At 39.2% G+C, this 21341-nt stretch overlaps 1 protein-coding gene across 1 annotated transcript; it reads right to left on the bottom strand.

Moving 5' to 3' along the window:
- Nucleotides 1-13130: 13130 nt before the first annotated feature.
- On the bottom strand, nucleotides 13131-14081 carry LOC102403217 (olfactory receptor 5H2-like). The gene has a single exon (XM_025293955.3). The coding sequence runs from the start codon at nucleotides 14058-14060 to the stop codon at nucleotides 13131-13133; it is 930 nt and encodes a 309-aa protein (XP_025149740.3). The 5' UTR covers nucleotides 14061-14081.
- Nucleotides 14082-21341: the final 7260 nt, after the last annotated feature.

The raw sequence follows: 21341 nt of genomic DNA, 5'->3' as shown, positions 1-21341 counted from the left end.
GTTGAAGGAAAATGACTGGAAATTGATGACAAGGAAATCTGTAAAAGAGTTATGTTAATAATTTCTCTGAATGGGCACAAAACATCAAGATATTTGTGTCCCATGTGAATGTTCACAAAGAAAAGTTATCTCAGCAGAATAGGATATTATCATTAAGTGATTAAGATGACCCAATGACTGGACACTAGTTACTCTTTCTCAAGTAAACTTGTCATCATTCATTTGTTGTTCAGTTGCTCAGTCATGTCCAACGCTTTGCAATCCCATGGACAGAAACACGCCAAACTTCCCTGTCCTTCACCATCTCCCAGAGCTTGCTTAAACTCATGTCCATTGAGTTGATGATGCTGCCCATCCATCTTGTCCTCTGATGTTCCCATCTCCTCCTGTCATCTGTCTTTCCCAGCATCAGGGTCTTTTCCAATCAGTCAGCTCTTCAAATCAGGTGGCCAAAATATTGGAGATTCCTTCTCAACATAAGTTCCTCCAAAAAATTTTCAGGATTGGTTTTCTTAAGAATTGAATAGTTTGATCTCCTCGCAGTCCAAGGAACTCTCAAGAGTCTTCTCCAACACCACAGTTCAAAACCATCAATTCTTTGGTGCTCAGCCTTATTTATGGTCCAACTCTCACATCCATACATTACTACTGGAAAATCATAGCTTTGACAACATGGACCTTTGTTGGCACAGTAATGTCTCTGCTTTTTAATATGCTGTTTAGGTTTATCATAGCTTTTCTTTTTTTTTTTTTTTTTGACCTTTGTTGGCGAAGTAATGTCTCTGCTTTTTCTTTTTTTTTTTTTTTTTTTTCTTTTCTTTTTTTTTTTTTTTAATTCCAAGGAGCAAGCGTCTTTTAATTTCATGGCTGCACTCACCATCTGCAGTGATTTTGGAGCCCAAGAAAATAAAGTCTTTCACTGTTTTCATTGTTTCCTCATTTATTTGCCATGAAGTGATGAGACTGGATGCCATGATCCTATTTTTTTCAATGTTGAGTTTTAAGCCAGCTTTTTCACTCTCCTCTTTCACCTTCATCAAGGGGCTGTTTAGTTCCTCTTCCCTGTCTGCCATAAGGGTGGTGTCATCTGCATACCTGAGGTTATTGATATTTTTCCTGGCAATCTTGATTCCAACTTATGCTTCCTTCACCCTGGCATTTTCACATGATGTAATCTGTATATAAGTTAAATAAGTGGGGTGACAATATACAGTCTTGACATACTCCTTTCCCAATTTGGAACCAGTTCATTGTTCCATGTCCAGTTCTAACTGTTGCTTCTTGACCTGCATGTAGATTTCACAGGAGGCAGGTAAGGTGGTCTAGTATTCCCATCTCTTTAAGAATTTTCTAGTTTGTTGTGATCCACACAGTCAAAGGCTTCAGCATAGTCAATGCAGCAGAAGTAGGTGTTTTTCTGGAATTCTCTTGCTTTTTCTATGATCCAACAGTTGTTAGCAATTTTATCCCTGGTGCCTCTGCTTTTTCCAAATCCAGCTTTAACATCTGGAAGTTCTCAGCTTGGAGAATTTTGAACATTACTTTGCTTGCATGTGAAATAAATACAGTTGTGTGGTAGTTTGAACATTCTTTGACATTGCCCTTCTTTGAGATTGGGATGAAAACTGACCTTTTCCAGTCCTGTGGCCACTGCAGTTTTCTAAATTTGCTGGCATATTGAGTGCAGCTCTTTAATAGCATCATCTATTAGGATTTGAAATAGCTCAACTGAAATTCCATCACCTCCACTAGCTTTGTTTTTAGTGATGCTTCCTAAGGCCCACTTGACTTCACACTCCAAGATGTCTGGCTCTAGATGAGTGATCACACCATCGTGGTTATCTGTGTCATGAAAATCTTTTTTGTATAGTTCTTTGTGTATTCTTGCCACCTCTTCTTCTTCTTAATATTTTCTGCTTCTGTTAGGTCCATACATACTGGTTTTTCCTTTATTATGCCCATATTTACATGAAATAGTCCCTCAGTATCTCTAATTTTCTTGACAAGATCTCTAGTCTTTCCCATTCTATTGTCTTCCTCTATTTCTTTTCATTGCTCACTTAGGAAGGCTTTCTTATCTCTCTTTGCTGTTCTTTGGAACTCTGCACTCAAACGGGTGTATCTTTCCTTTTCTCCTTTGCCTTTCACTTCTATTCTTTTCTCAGCTACTGGTAAGGCGTCCTCAGACAACCATTTTGCCTTTTTGCATTTCTTTTTCTTGGGGATGGTCTTGATCACTGCCTCCTAAACAATGTCATAAACTTCTGTCCATAGTTCTTCAGGCACTCTGTCTGTTAGATCTATTCCCTTGAATCTATTTGTCACTTGGCTGCATAATCATAAGGGCTTTGATTTAGGTCATACCTGAATGGTCTAGTGGTTTTCCCCACTTTCTTTAATTTAAGTCTGAATTTTGCAATAAGGAGTTCATGTTCTGAGCCACAGTAACCTGCCAGTGTTGTTTTTGCTGACTGTGTAGAGCTTCTCCATTTTCGGCTGCAAAGAATATAATCACTCTCACTTCAGTATTGAGCATCTGGTGATGTCCATGTGTAGAGTCGTCTTGTGTTGTTGGAAGATGATGTTTGCTATGACCAGCTCATTCTCTTGACAAAACTCTGTTAGCCTTTTCCCTGCTTCATTTTGTACTCCAAGGCCAAACTTGCCTGTTACTCCAGGTATCTCTTGACTTCCTACTTTTACATTCCAGTCCCCCATGAAAAAAAGGACATATTTTTTTGCTGTTAGTTGTAAAAGGCCTTGTAGGGGAATCTTAGAAGCTATCCTTGATTCTCCAGGCAAGAATTCTGGAGTGGATTGCCACACCCTCCTCTAGGGGATCTTCCTTATCCAGGGGTCAAACCCACATCTCCTGTGGCTCCTGACTTTCAGGCAGATTCTTTACTGCTGAGGTGCCAGGGAAGCCCTATCATTTAATAGGCTTCTAAACAAAGTGGCCATGGTGGCATGGATTGAGGTTATTGATTGGCTCAACAATATTGACTTTCCCTTCTTAAGTCCCTAAGCTTGACTCTATCCTCTGCTGGGTGCACAGCTGCAACTGAGACCAATATTACCTTAATGTGGCACCATCATTCATTATAGTGATCAGTTGTGTATTTGGTGGCAGCATGATTACATTGGAAGTGGAAGTGGAAATGGAAAAAGTGATCTGTTCTACTGGAATAGATACTTAACTCTAGATACAGATATGTCTAGATATGTGACTTTCCTGCAGTCAATGCTTCTGCCCAAATTATCAGCCTTATTCTAACAGAATTCCTATTCCAATGTCATAATGTTGTTAACAGTACTGATTATGGTCAAGGAACTCATTTCAGAGAAAATAAGTGTGGCAGTGTGCCCATGTGGAATTCAGTGGCCTTACCCTCTGCACCACTGTCTGAAGCATATAGTTTGATAGAATGATAAATGGCCATTGTAAAGCTTCAGTTATAGCAGAACTATATGGCAATATCTCACAAAGCTAGGATAAGTATCTCCAGAAAGCTGAAATTTCTGAACCAAACACCAGTGTATGTTACTGTTTCATGGGTCTAGGAATCAACGGGAAGAAATGGGAGTGGCAGCAGTGACTACTGTCCCTAGTGACCACTACAAAGTATTTATTTCTTGTTCCTGTGTTTTTCTGCCCTTCTGGTGTTGCACTCTCACTTCTTCCAAATGGAGGATTGTTTCTACCCAGACACAAACTATGATTTCATTGACCTGAAAGTAAACTACCACTCACTATTTTTGAGTCTGCATTCCTCTGTGTTATCATACAAACAAAGGAGTTACTGTGCTGATTGAGGTGATAGACGGTAACTACCAAAAGGAAACAGGACTGCTCCACAAAAAGTAAGGAAGAGGAGGTCTGGAATACAAATGATACACTAGGGTGAAGCTTCCAGACTACTTTTATAGTGCTATTTAAGTAGGAACTAGTGGATGTGTAGAAACTCCAATCTTTTTGTTCTCTAAATATCTAAAGATTGTAATTTTTTCACTGATTGTTTCTTTTTTTTCTTTCTTTCTTTCTTTCTTTCTTTTTTAACTTTACAATATTGTATTGGTTTTGCCACATATCAACATGAATCTGTAACAGGTATACACATGTTCCCACCTGAACCCTCCTCCCTCCTCCCTTCCTGTACCATCCCTCTGGGTCATCCCAGTGCACCAAACCCAAGCATCCAGTATCATGCATCGAACCTGGACTGGTGATTCGTTTCTTATATGATATTATACATGTTTAAATGCCATTCTCTCGAATCATCCCACCCTCGCCCTCTCCCACAGAGTCCAAAAGACTGTTCTATACATCAGATGAGAACAGATCAGTCGCTCAGTTGTGTCCAACTCTTTCCCACCCCATGAATAGCAGCACACCAAACCTCTCTGTCCATCACCAACTCACGGAGTTCACCCAGACTCACATCCATTGAGTCAGTGATGCCATCCAGCCATCTCATCCTCTGTCATCCCCTTCTCCTCTTGCCCCTGATCCCTCCCAGCATCAGAGTCTTTTCCAATGAGTCAACTCTTCCAATGAGGTGCCCAAAGTACTGGAGTTTCAGCTTTAGCATCATTCCTTACAAAGAAATCCCAAGGCTGATCTCCTTCAGAATGGACTGGTAGGATCTCCTTGCAGTCCAAGTGACTCTCAAGAGTCTTCTCCAACACCACAGTTCAAAAGCATCAATTCTTCGGCACTCAGCCTTCTTCACAGTCCAACTCTCACATCCATACATGACCACTGGAAAAACCATAGCCTTGACTAGACGGACCTTTGGCAAAGTAATGTCTCTGCTTTTGTATATGCTCTCTAGGTTGGTCATAACTTTCCTTCCAAGGAGTAAGAGTTTTTTAATTTCATGGCTGCAGTCACCATCTGCAGTGATTTTGGAGCCCCCCAAAATAAAGTCTGACACTGTTTCCACTGTTTCCCCATCTATTTCCCATGAAGTGATGGGACTGGATGCCATGATCTTCGTTTTCTGAATGTTGAGCTTTAAGCCAACTTTTTCACTCTCCTCCTTCACTTTCATCAAGAGGCTTTTGAGTTCCTCTTCACTTTCTGCCATAAGGGTGGTGTCATCTGCATATCTGAGGTTATTGATATTTCTCCCGGCAATCTTGATTCCAGCTTGTGTTTCTTCCAGTCCAGTGTTTCTCATGATGTACTCTGCATATAAGTTAAATAAGCAGGGTGACAATAGACAGCCTTGACATACTCCTTTTCCTATTTGGAACCAGTCTGTTGTTCCATGTCCAGTTCAACTGTTGCTTCCTGACCTGCATACAAATTTCTCAAGAGGCAGATCAGGTGGTCTGGTATTCCCATCTCTTTCAGAATTTTCCACAGTTTATTGTGATCCACACAGTCAAAGGCTTTGGCATAGTCAATCAAGCATAAATAGATGTTTTTCTGGAACTCTCTTGCTTTTTCAATGATCCAGCGGATGTTGGCAATTTGATCTCTGGTTTCTCTGCCTTTTCTAAAACCAGCTTGAACATCAGGAAGTTCATGGTTCACATATTGCTGAAGCCTAGCTTGGAGAATTTTGAGCATTACTTTACTAGCGTGTGAGATGAGTGCAATTGTGCGGTAGTTGGAGCATTCTTTGGCATTGCCTTTCTTTGGGATTGGAATGAAAACTGACCTTTTCCAGTCCTGTGGCCACTGCTGAATTTTCCAAATTAGCTGGCATATTGAGTGCAACACTTTCACAGCATCATCTTTCAGGATTTGGAATAGCTAAACTGGAATTCTATCACCTCCACTAGCTTTGTTCGTAGTGATGCTTTCTAAGGCTGACTTGACTTCACATTCCAGGATGTCTGGCTCTAGGTGAGTAATCACAACATCGTGATTATCTGGGTTGTGAAGATCTTTTTTGTACAGTTCTTCTGTGTATTCTTGCCATCTCTTCTTAATATCTTCTTCTTTTAGGTCCATACCATTTCTGTCCTTTATCGAGCCCGTCTTTGCATGAAATGTTCCTTTGGTGTCTCTGATTTTCTTGAAGAGATCTCTAGTCTTTCCCATTCTGTTGTTTTCCTCTATTTCTTTGCATTGATCGCTGAGGAAGGTTTTCTTATCTCTTCTTGCTATTCTTTGGAACTCTGCATTCAGATGTTTATATCTATCCTTTTCTCCTTTGCCTTTCACTTCTCTTCTTTTCACAGCTATTTGTAAGGCCTCCCCAGACAGCCATTTTGCTTTTTTGCATTTCTTTTCCATGGGGATGGTCTTGATCCCTGTCTCCTGTACAATGTCACGAACCTCATTCCATAGCTCATCAGGCACTCTATCTATCAGATCTAGGCCCTTAAATCTATTTCTCACTTCTACTGTATAATCATAAGGGATTTGATTTAGTCATACCTGAATGGTCTAGTGGTTTTCCCTACTTTCTTCAATTTCAGTCTGAATTTGGCAATAAGGTGTTCATGGTCTGAGCCACAGTCAGCTCCTGGTCTTGTTTTTGCTGATTGTATAGAGCTTCTCCATCTTTGGCTGCAAAGAATATAATCAATATGATCTCGGTGTTGACCATCTGGTGATGTCCATGTGTAGAGTCTTCTCTTGTGTTGTTGGAAGTGGGTGTTTGTAATGACCAGTGCATTTTCTTGGCAGAACTCTATTAGCCTTTGCCCTGCTTCATTCTGTACTCCAAGGCCAAATTTGCCTGTTACTCCAGGTGTTTCTTGACTTCCTACTTTTGCATTCCAGTCTCCTATAATGAAAAGGACATCTTTTTTGGGTGTTAGTTCTAGCAGGTCTTGTAGGTCTTCATAGAACCATTCAACTTCAGCTTCTTCAGCATTACTGGTTGGGGCATAGACTTGGATTACTGTGATAGTGAATGGTTTGCCTTGGAAACGAACAGAGATCATTCTGTCGTTTTTGAGATTGCATCCAAGTACTGCATTTCGGACTCTTTTGTTGACCATGATGGCTACTCCATTTCTTCTGAGGGATTCCTGCCCACAGTAGTAGATATAATGGTCATCTGAGTTAAATTTACTCATTCCAGTCCATTTCAGTTCACTGATTCCTAGAATGTTGACATTCACTCTTGCCATCTCTTGTTTGACCAATTCCAATTTGCCTTGATTCATGGACCTGACATTCCAGGTTCCTTTGCAATATTTCTCTTTACAGCATCGGACTTTGCTTCTATCACCAGTCACGTCCACAGCTGGGTATTGTTTTTGCTTTGGCTCCATCCCTTCATTCTTTCTGGAGTTATTTCTCCACTGATCTCCAGTAGCATATTGGGCGCCTACTGACCTGGGGAGTTCCTCTTTCAGTATCCTATCATTTTGCCTTTTCATACTGTTCATGGGGTTCTCAAGGCAAGAATACTGAAGTGATTTGCCTGTCTCTTTTGCTGTCTCGTACACAGGGTTATTGTTACCATCTTTCTAAATTCCATATATATGCGTTAGTATACTGTATTGGTGTTTTTCTTTCTGGCTTATTTCACTCTGTATAATAGGCTCCAGTTTCATCCACCTCATTAGAACTGATTCAAATGTATTCTTTTTAATGGCTGACTAATACTCCATTGTGTATATGTACCACAGCTTTTTTATCCATTCATCTGCTGATGGACCTCTAGGTTGCTTCCATGTCCTGGCTATTATAAACAGTGCTGCAATGAATTGGGGTACACCTGTCTCTTTCCCTTCCGGTTTCCTCAGTGTGTATGCCCAGCAGTGGGATTGCTGGATCATAAGGCAGTTCTATTTCCAGTGTTTTTAAGGAATCTCCACACTGTTCTCCATAGTGGCTGTACTAGTTTGCATTCCCACCAACAGTGTAAGAGGGTTCCCTTTTCTCCACACCCTCTCCAGCATTTATTGCTTGTAGACTTTTGGATCGCAGCCATTCTGACTGGTGTGAAATGGTACCTCATAGTTGTTTTGATTTGCATTTCTCTGATAATGAGTGATGTTGAGCATCTTTTCATATGTTTGTTAGCCATCTGTATGTCTTCTTTGGAGAAATGTCTATTTAGTTCTTTGGCCCATTTTTTGATTGGGTCATTTATTTTTCTGTAATTGAGCTGCAGGGATTTGTTGTATATTTTTGAGATTAGTTGTTTGTCAGTTGCTTCATTTGCTATTATTTTCTCCCATTATGAAGGCTGTCTTTTCCCCTTGCTTATAGTTTCCTTTGTGTGCAGAAGCTTTTAATTTTAATTAGGTCCCATTTGTTTATTTTTGCTTTTATTTCCAATATTTTGGGAGGTGAGTCATAGAGGATTCTGCTGTGATGTTGTTGGAGAGTGTTTTGCCTATGTTCCCCTATAGGAGTTTTATAGTTTCTCGTCTTACATTTAGATCTTTAATCCATTTTGAGTTTATTTTTGTGTATGGTGTTAGAAAGTGTTCTAGTTTCATTCTTTTACAAGTGGTTGACCATTTTCCCAGGACCACTTGTTAAAGAGATTGTCTTTAATCCATTGTATATTCTTGCCTCCTTTGTCAAAGATAAGGTGTCCATATGTGTGTGGATTTATCTCTGGACTTTCTATTTTGTTCCATTGATCTATATTTCTGTCTTTGTGCCAGTACCATTGGAGAAGGCAATGGCACCCCACTCCAGTACTCTTGCCTGGAAAATCCCATGGACAGAGGAGTCTGGTAGGCTGCAGTCCATGGGGTCACTGGGAGTCGGACACGACTGAGCAACTTCACTTTCACTTTTCACTTTCATGCATTGGAGAAGGAAATGGCAACCCACTCCAGTGTTCTTGCCTGGAGAATCCCAGGGATGGGGGAGTCTGGTGGGCTGCAGTCTATGGGGTCGCACAAAGTTGGACATGACTGAAGCGACTTAGCAGCAGCAGCAGCACCCAGTACCATACTGTCTTGATGACTGTGGCTTTGTAGTAGAGCCTGAAGTCAGGCAGGTTGATTCCTTCAATTCCATTCTTCTTTTCAAGATTGCTTTGACTATTTGAGGTTTTTTGTATTTCCATACAGATTGTGAAATTATTTGTTCTAGCTCTGTGAAAAATACGGTTGGTAGCTTGATAGGGATTGCATTGAATCTATAAATTGCTTTGGGTAGTATACTCATTTTCACTATATTGATTCTTCCAATCCATGAACATGGTATATTTCTCCATCTATTAGTGTCCTCTTTGATTTCTTTCATCAGTGTTTTATAGTTTTCTATATATAGGTCTTTAGTTTCTTTAGGTAGATATATTCCTAAGTATTTTATTCTTTTCTTTGCAATGGTAAATGGAATTGTTTCCTTAATTTCTCTTTGTATTTTCTCATTATTAGTGTATAGGAATGCAAGGGATTTCTGTGTGTTGATTTTATATCCTGCAACTTTACTATATTCATTGATTAGTTCCAGTAATTTTCTGGTGGAGTCTTTAGGGTTTTCTATGTAGAGGATCATGTCGTCTGCAAACAGTGAGATTTTTACTTCTTCTTTTTCAATTTGGATTCCTTTTATTTCTTTTTCTGCTCTGATTGCTGTGGGCAAGTAGTGTTTTTTTTTTGTTTTGTTTTTTAACTCACACTGCTATAATCAAATATCATAGTTTTTGGCCTTATAACACAGACATTTACTTTTTACATTCTGAGGTTCGGAAGTCTGAGTCCAAGGGTCCAACAAACACTGTACTGGTGAGAACTTGCTTTCTGGCTGGCAAACAGCTGCCTTCTCATTTGGCCTTTCCTAGCTGAGTACACCTGTAGAGAAAGCTAGCTCTCTTGTCTCTCTCTCTTCGTGTAAGGGGACTAATCCCATCATGAAAAGCCTTACCTTTATGACCTCAGTTAGTCAGTTCAGTCACTCAGTCATGTCCGACTCTTTACAACCCCATGAATTGCAGCACACCAGGCTTCCCTGTCCAGCACCAAATCCAAGAGCTTGCTCAAACTCATGTCCATCAAGTCGGTGATGCCATCAAACCATGTCATCCTGTCATCCCCTTCTCCTCCTGCCTTCAATCTTTCCCAGCATCAGGGTCTTTTCCAAGAAGTCAGTTCTTCGCATCAGGTGGCCAAAGTATTGGAGTTTCAGCTTCAGCATCAGTCCTACCAAAGAATATTCAAGACTAATCTCCTTTAGGATTGACTGGTTGGATCTCTTTGCAGTCCAAGGGACTCTCAAGAGTCTTCTTCAACACCACAGTTCAAAAGCATCAGTTCTCCGGCGCTCAGCCTTCTTCACAGTCCAACTCTCACATCCATACATGACTATTAGAAAAACCATAGCCTTGACTAGACGGACCTTTGTTGGCAAAGTAATGTCTCTGCTTTTTAATATGCTGTCTAGGTTGGTCATAGCTTTTCTTCCAGGGAGCAAGAATCTTTTAATTTCATGGCTGCAGTCACCATCTGCAGTGATTTTGGAGCCCCCCAAAATAAAGTCTCTCACTGTTTCTGCTATTTCCCCATCTATTTGCCATGAATTTATGGGACCAGATGCCATGATCCTAGTTTCCTGAATGTTGAATTTTAATCCAATTTTTTCACTCTCCTCTTTCACTTTCATCAAGAGGCTTTTTAGTTCCTCTTCACATTCTGCCTTAAGGGTGGTGTCATCTGCATATCTGAGGATATTGGCATTTCTTCCGACAATCTTGATTCCAGTATGTGCTTCATCCAGTCTGGCATTCTGCATGATGTACTCTACATATAAGTTAAATAAGCAGGGTGACAATAAACAGCCTTGACATACTCCTTTCCCAATTTGGAACCAGTCTGTTGTTCCATGTCCAGTTCTAACTGTTGCTTCTTGACCTGCATGCAGCTTTCTCAGGAGACAGGTAAGGTGGTCTGGTATTCCCATCTCTTTCAGAATTTTCCACAGTTTGTTGTGATCCATATACAGTCAAAGGCTTCAGCATAGTCAGTGAAGCAGAAGTAGATGTTTTTTTTTTTTCTGGAATTCTCTTGCTTTTCCTATGATCCAACAGATGTTGGTAATTTGATCTCTTATTCTTCTGCTTTTTCTAAATCCGCTTGAACATCTGGAAGTTCATGGTTCATGTACTATTCAAGCCCAGCTTGGAGAATTTTGAGCATTACTTTCCTAGCATGTGAGATGAGTGTAGTTGTATGATAGTTTGAACATTTTTTGGCATTGCCCCTCTTTGGGATTGGAATGAAATGTGACATTTTCCAGTCCTGTGGCCAATGCTGAGTTTTCCAAATTTGCAGACACATTGAGTGCAGCACTTTCACAGCATCATCATTTGGGATTTGAAGTAGCTTAACTGGAATTCCATCGCCTCCACTAGCTTTATTCATAGTGATGTGTCCTAAAGCCCACTTGATTTCACATTCCAGGATGTCTGCTCTAGATGACTTATCAGACCATTGTGGTTATCTGGGTCATGAAGATTTTTTTGTATAGTTCTTCTGTGTATTCTTGCCACCTCTTCTTAATATATTTTGCTTCTGTTAGGTCCATACCATTTCTGTCATTTATTGAGCCCATCTTGGCATAAAATGTTCCCTCGGTATCTCTAATTTTCTTGAAGAAATCTCTGGTCTTTCCCGTTCTGTTGTTTTCCTCTATTTCTTTGCATTGATCACTGAGGAGGCTTTCTTATCTCTCCTTGCTATTCTTTGGAACTCTACAATAAAATGGGTATATCTTTCCTTTTCTCCTTTGCCTTTAACTTCTCTTCTTTTCTCAGCTATTTGTAAGGCCTCTTCAGACAACCATTTTGCCTTTTTGCGTTTCATTTTCCTTGGGAATGATCTTGATCACTGCTTCCTGTTCAATGTCATGAACCTTTGTCCATATTTTTTCAGGCACTCTGTCTATCAAATCTAATCCCTGAAATCTGTTTCTCATTCTACTGAATAATCATAAGGGATTTGATTTAGGTCATAACTGATTGGTTTAGTGATTTTCCCTATTTTCTTCAATTTAAGTCTGAATTTTGAAACAAGGAGTTCATGATCTTATGATCTCATCTAAGACTAATTACCTGCCAAAGAGTCTACTCTAATATCACCATATTAAGGGGTTGGTGCTTCAACATATGAATTTGGGGGAAAACTGACATTCAGTCCCTACAGTAGTTTGCACTTGTGTGCTCGTGTGCTCATTTTGTCTGACTCTTTGTGATCCTGTGGACTGTTTCACCTGGCTCCTCTGTTCATGGAATTTTCCAGGTAGGAGTACTGGAGGGGGTTGCCATTTCCTCCTCTATGGGATCTCCCTGGCCCAGGGATTGAACCCGCATGTCTTGTGCCTCCTGAATTGGCAGGCAGATTCCTTACCACTGTGCCATTTGGCAGATTTCCAAGATTGAGACCATTTACTTCCTATTCTGCCAGTTATTTATTCCCTATGCCCATTTCAAATTAGGTCCTCAATGTAAACTATTAGCTTTCTGACACAGTGAAGCTTTTCAGACTACACAATAACAAGTATAGCTAGAAGGGGCCTTAGAAAGCATTATGGGCAGTGAGAAGCAACACTCCTTTTTGGTCCTCATAGAAGCAGGCTGAGTTAAGAGAATCCTTCAGTGGTGAAGGTCAGGTCAAAATCCTTGAATCCTTTCTCATGTTTTCTTCATTGCTTTCCCATTGTGTTTATTCTTCTGTGTCCAATGAGAGTTGAATACACAATAAGTGAGCTCACCATGTCCTAAATAAGGTCGAATAGAAGACCTTTTGATGGTCAGCAGCGTTCCTGGGATCTACCTCTGTTCACTCAAACACAACATGCTTACTATGTGGAGTTACACATAATATGAGTCTCCAGACTATATGGTTGATTACGATCAAAGGCCTCATATTTGAGTTCTTTTCAGAGGCACAGCACAATTTTAGTGCTTAATATATGTTTAGTAAATACAGTTATAAAACCATAATGAAGAATATGCAAGCATGTAAAATATTTTCATTTCTGCTTATTTTAGTATGATATGAATACTTGATTAAAATTTCCTGTGTGTTTGAATAATATATACAAATATTTAAAATCACTGATTAGGCACTAAAATCTTAAGTCATTAAAATAATAGAACAGTTATGAATGCAAAAAACTTTGAACATTAAACACAATTAAACATTTAATCTACATAATTTTATATTGTTTTTATATAAGAGAACACATATTAGTATTAAATCTAAATGTTTCTTTTTAATATTTTTAGCAGTGAATATATGACTTTTTTATTTCTCAGGCTGTAGATAATGGGATTTAGGAAAGGAATTATGACAGTGTAAAACAGAGAGTCCATCATATCCTGGTCATCTGCTTGTGTGGATCCAGGGCGCACATACATAAAAAGAAGAGGGCCATAGTATAAAGAGACAGATAGAAGGTGGGCCCCACAGGTGGAGAAGGCCTTCCTTATGCCTTGTGCAGACTTATTTTTTAAAATTGTGAAGAGAACTAGTGTATAAGAGATAAGAACAATAAGAATGGTGAACACCTGTATTGAACCAGAGAAAATAAATATCATCAGAACATTAATAGAAGGATCAGTACAAGAAATTTTAAACAAGGGCATGATGTCACAATAAAAGTGATGTATTATGTTGACATTACAAAAGGTTAGTCTGAATAAAAAGCCTGTATGAATTAAGGCATGAAAAAGGCCACCAACAAATGATGAAACTAACATTCCCATGCATTGTTTATGAGTCATAATGGCTGGATAAAGTAGTGGGTTGCATATGGCTAGATAACGATCATACGACATCATCGCCAGCAGAAAACATTCCGTAGTCGCACTGACTACAAACGAAAAAAATTGCACCATACATTCAGAGAGAGATATCCTCTTATTCTGGTTGATAATGTTGAGCAACATCTTGGGAGTCACTGTGGAGGATAACCAAATATCCACTAAGGCCAAATTCCCCAGGAATAAGTACATGGGAATTTGAAGATGAGGGTCATTCCAGATGAGAGCAATCAGACCAAGGTTTCCCATGATAGTGATGAGGTATATCATCAAGAAGAGCAGGAACAGGGGTACTTGCCATACTGGTTCATATGTAAGTCCTGTGAGAACAAACTCTGTCAGCTCTGTTACATTTTTTGTTTCCATATCCTTAATAGATGGCCTCTGAAATACAGTGCAGTAGATGGGAAAAGGTCACCAGTCATTTAAAAAGAAAATTTCAGAAAGATAATAGAAATAAAAACATACACTTTATTTTATTTACTCTTACTGAAATACGTGAAAAGTATTTGGGGGAAATTATTGTGCTGTAAAAAACCAACTATTACGTTGGCCAAAAATTTTGTTCAATTTTTCTGTATGGTCTTATGGAAAAACCCAAACGAACTTTTTGACCAACCACCTATTGTATCTCAAAATGTATATGGGAGTGAACAGATGTAAAATAGAGGAAAGACATTCTGAACATGAGCAAATTTATGGGAAAACTGCTAAGGTAGAGAAATGCCATGTTTTAGTCATGGATGAGGCATCAGAAGTAAAAATGTTACAAGGGTCTGCTTTAACAACTGAATTCAATGCCATGCATGTCATAAATGGCATCTAATAATATGCATTTTATAAATGCTCCCCAAGTGATTTAAATGTATCTGAAGTTTTTAGTTCATATGTGATATGCCATGGGAGTTTTGAGAAGGCAAAGAAACAGATCAAAATAAATCACAATGTAGAGTTACTGGGACTTGGTGATACATGAGATATGAAGAGTGGGCTAGTGAAAGTTGCTCAGTCATGTCTGACTCTTTGCCACCCTAGGGACTATACAGTCCATGGAATTCTCCAGGCCAGAATACTGGAGTGGGTAGCCTTTCCCTTCTCCAGGGGGATCTTCCTGATCCAGGAAACTTCCCGATCTTCCAGGATCCAGGAATTCCCGATCCAGGAATCTCCTGCATTGCAGCGGATTCTTTACAAGCTGAACCACAAGGGAAGCCCAAGAATATTGGAGTGGGTAGCCTATCCCTTCTCCAGCGGATATTCCTGACCCAGGAATCAAACCAGGGTCTCCTGCATTGCAGGCAGATTCTTTACCAACTGAGCTATCAGGGAAGCTGGAAGAGTGGGTTAGGAAAGATGAAAGTCAGTTGGTATCTTACTAGGTGATCATGGAAAATTAAGGAAACTTCAGATGCAGAGGCCAGTTTTTTCAAGAAACTTCTGAATATCAAAGTGACATAAATTTAGCAATAATAATCTATAAGAGCATAAAGAAATAATGACTTACAAGACATTGAGGTGGTTGAAAACAAAGTATGTATGGCCTATCCAGAAGACAGTGGACAGTGTGGATAAGGTAAAAGAAAATACATGTGGAGGTGTTATATTAAATTAAAATAGATACCCATCATGTATTAGTTAATAATATTTGATTCTCTTTTCTGCCATATGACTCTTGGTGTTAGACAAAAATAAGCATTCACTCTAGAAGTAAAAATTCTAAAAACTGACCTTATCTTCCCCCTGAACCTAGAGTGAGGGGATCAGATCTAACATTAGCCACTCAAACTCATGTACACTGAATTTGGATATGAAGAGAGGAAAAAGAGGTCAAATGTTGAGAAAAGAGATTTTCCAAGTCAATGAAGTTGCAATATCATGACGCCAAAATGCATCCTGCACCCACAACAATGGCATTTTCATTGTGAGCTTCAAATTCAGCAGCAATGGCAACAGGTCTCACTGAGCTAGAGCTGCAATATGATTTTGGCGGTTAACTGTTCAACTTCTTTTTTTATGTGTTCCTGCCCATTTGTCCAGTGGATTTATGTAACTTCCCTAGCACTTACTTGTTAGAGCCAATTTCCATTGAATTAACTCATTTCATTTTGCAACCAGGAACATTGGCTCACACAAGGAGGGAAAAGAAAAGACCAGTAAAGGCTACTGAACAGTGACTAGAGAAGCAGGAGGGAAATAGAAAGGTAGTTTTATGAACCTAAAGAGTGGAAAGCACAAAAAAAGACAAAGGAAAGTACAATTTATTTGGTAAGAAAAAGAGTGAACTGAAATCACTGAGTAGGATTTAAGAGATTTGTAATGGCTTTAGTGAGATGAGTTTTTATTTGTGACAAAACAAATGTCAGATAATAATAAGTAATGAATGCGAAGCAAGTGGCACAGCAGTGAGGAGAATGAAGGAGAGTATCTGAGATGTGGAGACAGATGCAAATTATTTTTTGTCTTGAGAAACAATGTCATTAAATTTTCAAAAGAAAGAGAGGCAAGCATTGAGAAGAAAGAGGATAAACGATAGAATGAGAAATTTGGTGGGGGAGGTGAAAAGGAAACAAGAAGCAAAAGAGGAGAAGGAATATAGATAGATAAGTGTAGGACAGACAAAGCATTGAAGAGGGAATGAGGAAGTATCAGAGAAAAGCTTAGATGAAATAAGGAAAGGCTAGAGGTATGGCTTAAATATTTGTCTTAAATTTGACTTTTGTTAAAAGCTATCAGTACTATAAATCCTTTTTCTTTTATTCAAAACTCTGTTTATTTACTATGGAATTTGTATATGGAACAGAGACTTTCATTTTAATTTTACTTTACAAATTTGTATTGCTGTTAAATATTCTACCACTGCACATTATCGTTGTTATTATTATGACTACAGCTGACTTTCCCTAGAAATCCTGCTGGGTTTACCTGACAGATTCTGTTTTTCTACCAGCTTGATAGCAGAAAAAATTGAGCCAAGTACTGAAACTTAATACAGGCAACATAAATAACCAATCCAAAAATTTGAATTTGTTCAATGTATATTGGGAATGGGTTTTGTTCCATGCAGTCCCCAATAACTAATGAAAATCAAATTTTCAATTCAATGTGTGGGTGATTATTAAGTCATAAGGCAGAAAAGAGCACTGGGAAATATTTTCTGAATTTTTCCAGAAATTTTTTTTTTCAATGAAATTATTGTCAGAAGTTGGTAAAAGGATAGAGCGGTTATGGTTTAAGCAAATTAACTTAAAATTTAATTTGTTAATGTGGTTAATTAAATGAATATTCATTGGAAGGACTGATGCTGAAACTGAAACTCCAATACTTTGGCCACCTGACGCGAAGAGCCAACTCATTGGAAAAGACCATGATGCTGGGAAAGATTGAAGGCAAAAAGACAAAGGGGTGGCAAAAGATGAGATGGTTAGATAGCATCACCGACTTAATGGACTTGAATTTGGGCAAACTCCAGGAGATAGTGGAAGACAGGGGAACCTGGAGTGCTGCAGTCCATGGCATCGCAAAGAGTTGGATACAACTTAGTGACTGAACAACAGCAACAAAATGAAATGAGTGTTTTGAATACAATTATCAGAAAGATTTCTTATACAGGAAACATTATGACTTAAATCCCCAAACTCACTTTTAATTTTTTTGATGTTCTACTTCACCAAAACTTATCCTACAGAGTCATTGTAATTATTCTAACTAAATAATTATATATCATTAAGGAATACAGACAGAGAAGGCAATGGCACCCCATTCCAGTACTTTTGCCTAGAAAATCCCATGGACGGAGGAGCCTGGTAGGCTGCAGTTCATGGGGTCGCTAGAGTCCGACATGACTGAGCGACTTCACTTTCACTTTTCACTTTCATGCATTGGAGAAGGAAACGGCAACCCACTCCACTTTTCTTGCCTGGAGAATCCCAGGGAGGGGAAGCCTGATGGCTGCCGTCTATGGGGTCGCACAGAGTCGGACACGATTGAAGCGACGCAGCAGCAGCGAGGAATACAGTGTAGTCTTAGAGCTATTTTGCTTATCCAGATTTTACTCATAATAATAAAAGTTATAGATTATTCACTGTTCATGTTTCATTTTCAGTTGGCTATACATTGGCTTGAATTGGCTTATAAATGAAATCAAAATTGTTATAAATTTAATAGTTTTAACTTTTTTAAGAAAATAATGAGTATTATAGAAATCATTCACTCTTACCATTATCTCTCAAGAAACTGTGGAGATTCTTTCAGTTTTTTGCTTTCTGAAGTAGAAAATAGGACAAGAACACTGCAGTGACTCTACATAGGCAGCATCATTTTGCACACTGATTCATTCTGGAATCTTCATTTTCCAAGCTCAGGAAAATGTTGTTTATATGAGTTTGTTTTGAACCACATCAACCAATTACATAACCGTGCACTTTTGCCAGAGGAGGAGGTGAAAAACCCCAATTCCCCTGATAACACCCAAGGATTGATTCTCTTTACAACAGTCCTAAGCTTTTCCACTGGGTGTTATGGACATGGACATATATGAGGAATCCAGGCAATACCTCAGGGCATTACAGACTCTGAAATAAAAATCAAATCAGTGTTGACAGTTCTAGATTTTTTTTTTTAACTGGAATTGCACTACTTACATCACAGATGACATTTCTAACATGTTTATACAAACTCCAGTTTATCTATGAATTTTGATACTCTGTGTGCTTTGGTTAGTATGGTCTGATTTAACTAATCACATTTGGTTTTCAGAAGCCAAAGTTTGAAATCCCCTTTATGAGCCAACCCCAAGTAAGTTGTCCTCCTCATGAAGACTGTATAGCTCATATTCCATGCCAGTTTCTAACTTTCCACTTTACAATGAAATTTGATGAGAAATCTTCCTAGGCATAGGTCAGGGAGAGGCGCAAAAGAAAAATAAAAGGAAAGAATGTATGGGAAGTAGCCTAGATCAGTGCTCCTCAGATTTCAGGTCCTGTGAATCTCCTGGTGAGTTTCTTAAAATGCACATTCTGTTTCAGAAGGTTAGAACTGGGTCCTGAGTGTCTTTATTTCTAACACGGTTATACCTCTGAACATTTTCACTCCTCAAGGTCTTCCTTCATTTGCAGGTCTAGCTTTTCAGGGAGCTAGACCATTATAGAAAGAAAAAAAATTGCAAATGGAGTTGGCATGCATAGAGAGCAAAGAGGAGCTTTTTTGGGAGGCCAGCACAGGTAGGATCACAGAAGATCTGGAGTCTGGGTTGGGGACTTTGTTCTTTATCTCAATTGAAAGAGAAACTATTGAGGGATTTTGAACATGAGGGTTACATGTTCAGATTTGCCTTTAATTATTAACAGAGAAGTTGCCATTGAACATTTATTTATAAATATAATGACATTATTTATGTCAAAGTAGTGTAATATGAAAAGGATAATATTTAGTTTTGATATCTGAAAAATAGAAAAATGCTTAACTTCCACTAGGGACCAACTTAGTAGCCAGGAAAAAAAAAAAACAAAGGGCATAAACTTTGGTAGACTCATTAATCAGTTATCTTGTGTTCTTAGAAGTATGCTAGTGAAAGCAGAAAAAGGCATGAAAAAAAACACCATAGACCAGATAGAAGTCAGTATGAAAACTCAGCAAAGGATGGAGTAAGCAGTATAATGTGCATTAGTAGCTTCAGCATAACTCAAACGCAACAATTTACTGCCCACTTCAGTTGTGTATGTGTTCAGTCACACAGTCATATCTGACTCTTTGCGACCCCATGAACTGCAGTCCACCAGGCTCCTCAGCCCATGGGATTTTCCAGGCAAGAATACTGGAGTGGGTTCCCATTTATTTCTCCATAAGTTTTATATAATTACCTTTTAACTCATTTAGTTGCCTATGAATGAGTACAAAGGTCTGCATTGCTGCTCTTAGTATGAATAGTCTTTTCAATTTTAGTCATGTGAAGGATAAGTTGTATCTGGCACCTCCTACCAAAGAAAAAAAAAAAAAAGGCACAACACCTAGTGGGACCCTGTGGATTTTAGAAACAACACCATCGTCATTTGGGTGTGTTATTCCAGCCCATTCCAGCCAAAGCTGCTAGCTTTGAGTGTGGCTCAGAACAGGAGAAAGTTTACAAAAGGTCCAGGCTGCTGTGCAAAATGCTCAGTCAACTGAACCACATAATTTCACAGAAACTATGGTGCTTGGAGTGGCAGTGGCAGACAAGGATGCAGTTGGGAGTCTTTGGCAGGCCTCTTGGGCATCCCTGGTAGCTTAGATGGTAAAGAATCTGCCTGCAGTGCAGGAGAACCAGGTTCGATCCCTGGGTCAGGAAGATCCCCTGGAGAAGGGAATGGCTCCCCACTCCAGTATTCTTGCCTGGAGAATTCCACAGACAGAGGAACCTGGCAGTCTACAGTTCATGGGATTGCAAAAAATTGGACATGACTGAGTGACTAGCACATCAGATCAGATCAGTCGCTCAGTCGTGTCCGACTCTTTGCGACCCCATGAATCGCAGCACGCCAGGCCTCCCTGTCCATCACCAACTCCTGGAGTTCACTCAGACTCACGTCCATTGAGTCAGTGATGCCATCCAGCCATCTCATTCTCTGTCGTTCCCTTCTCCTCTTGCCCCCAATCCCTCCCAGCATCAGAGTCTTTTCCAATGAGTCAACTCTTCGCATGAGGTGGCCAAAGTACTGGAGTTTCAGCTTTAGCATCATTCCTTCCAAAGAAATCCCAGGGCTGATCTCCTTCAGAATGGACTGGTTGGATCTCCTTGCAGTTCAAGGGACTCTCAAGAGTCTTCTCCAACACCACAGTTCAAAAACATCAATTCTTCGGTGCTCAGCCTTCTTCACAGTCCAACTCTCACATCCATACATAGGTAAAAAGTAGAGCAGACCCTTGGTTCTGGAGCAAAGTCTAGCATCCACTGCAAATAACTACTCTCCTTGTGACATATAACTGTTGGCCTGTGTCTAAGCATTTTTAGAGGCTGAATGCTTAAACATTTAAAATGCTGTTTCATTGCAGCACTGTTTATAATAGCCAGAACATGGAAGCAACCTAGAGGTCCATCAGCAGATGGATGGATAAGAAAGCTGTAGTACATATACACAATGGAGTATTATGCAGTATTAAAAAGAATATATTCTTTTTAATACTGCATAATACTCCATTGTGTATATGTACTACAGCTTTCTTATACCTGTGGCGGTTTCATTTTGATATTTGGCAAAACTAATACAGTTATGTAAAGTTTAAAAATAAAATAAAATTTAAAAAAAAAATAAAAAATAAAAAGAATACATTTGAATCAGTTCTAATGAGGTGGATGAAACTGGAGCAGATTATACAGAGTGAAGTAAGCCGGAAAGAAAAACACCAGTACAGTATACTAATGCATATATATGGAATTTAGAAAGATGGTAACAATAACCCTGTGTATGAGACAGCAAAAGAGACACTGATGTATACAACAGTCTTTTGGACTCTGTGGGAGAGGGCGAGGGTGGGATGATTTGGGAGAATGGCATTGAAACATGTATAATATCATATATGAAACGAATTGCCAGTCCAGGTTCAATGCATGATACTGGATGCTTGGGGCTGGTGCACTGGGACGACCTAGAGGGATGGTACGGGGAGGGAGGA

This window comes from Bubalus bubalis, chromosome 1 (assembly GCF_019923935.1).
Source record: "Bubalus bubalis isolate 160015118507 breed Murrah chromosome 1, NDDB_SH_1, whole genome shotgun sequence".
Classification (NCBI taxonomy): Eukaryota; Metazoa; Chordata; class Mammalia; order Artiodactyla; family Bovidae; genus Bubalus; species Bubalus bubalis.
The sequence above is the reverse complement of the archived record's forward strand: the minus strand, read 5'-3'. Positions and strand labels throughout refer to the sequence as shown.

Bases quoted from the DNA above. Each gene is read 5' to 3' on its own strand.
- LOC102403217 (XM_025293955.3), bottom strand. From the start codon at position 14,060: ATGGAAACAAAAAATGTAACAGAGCTGACAGAGTTTGTTCTCACAGGA.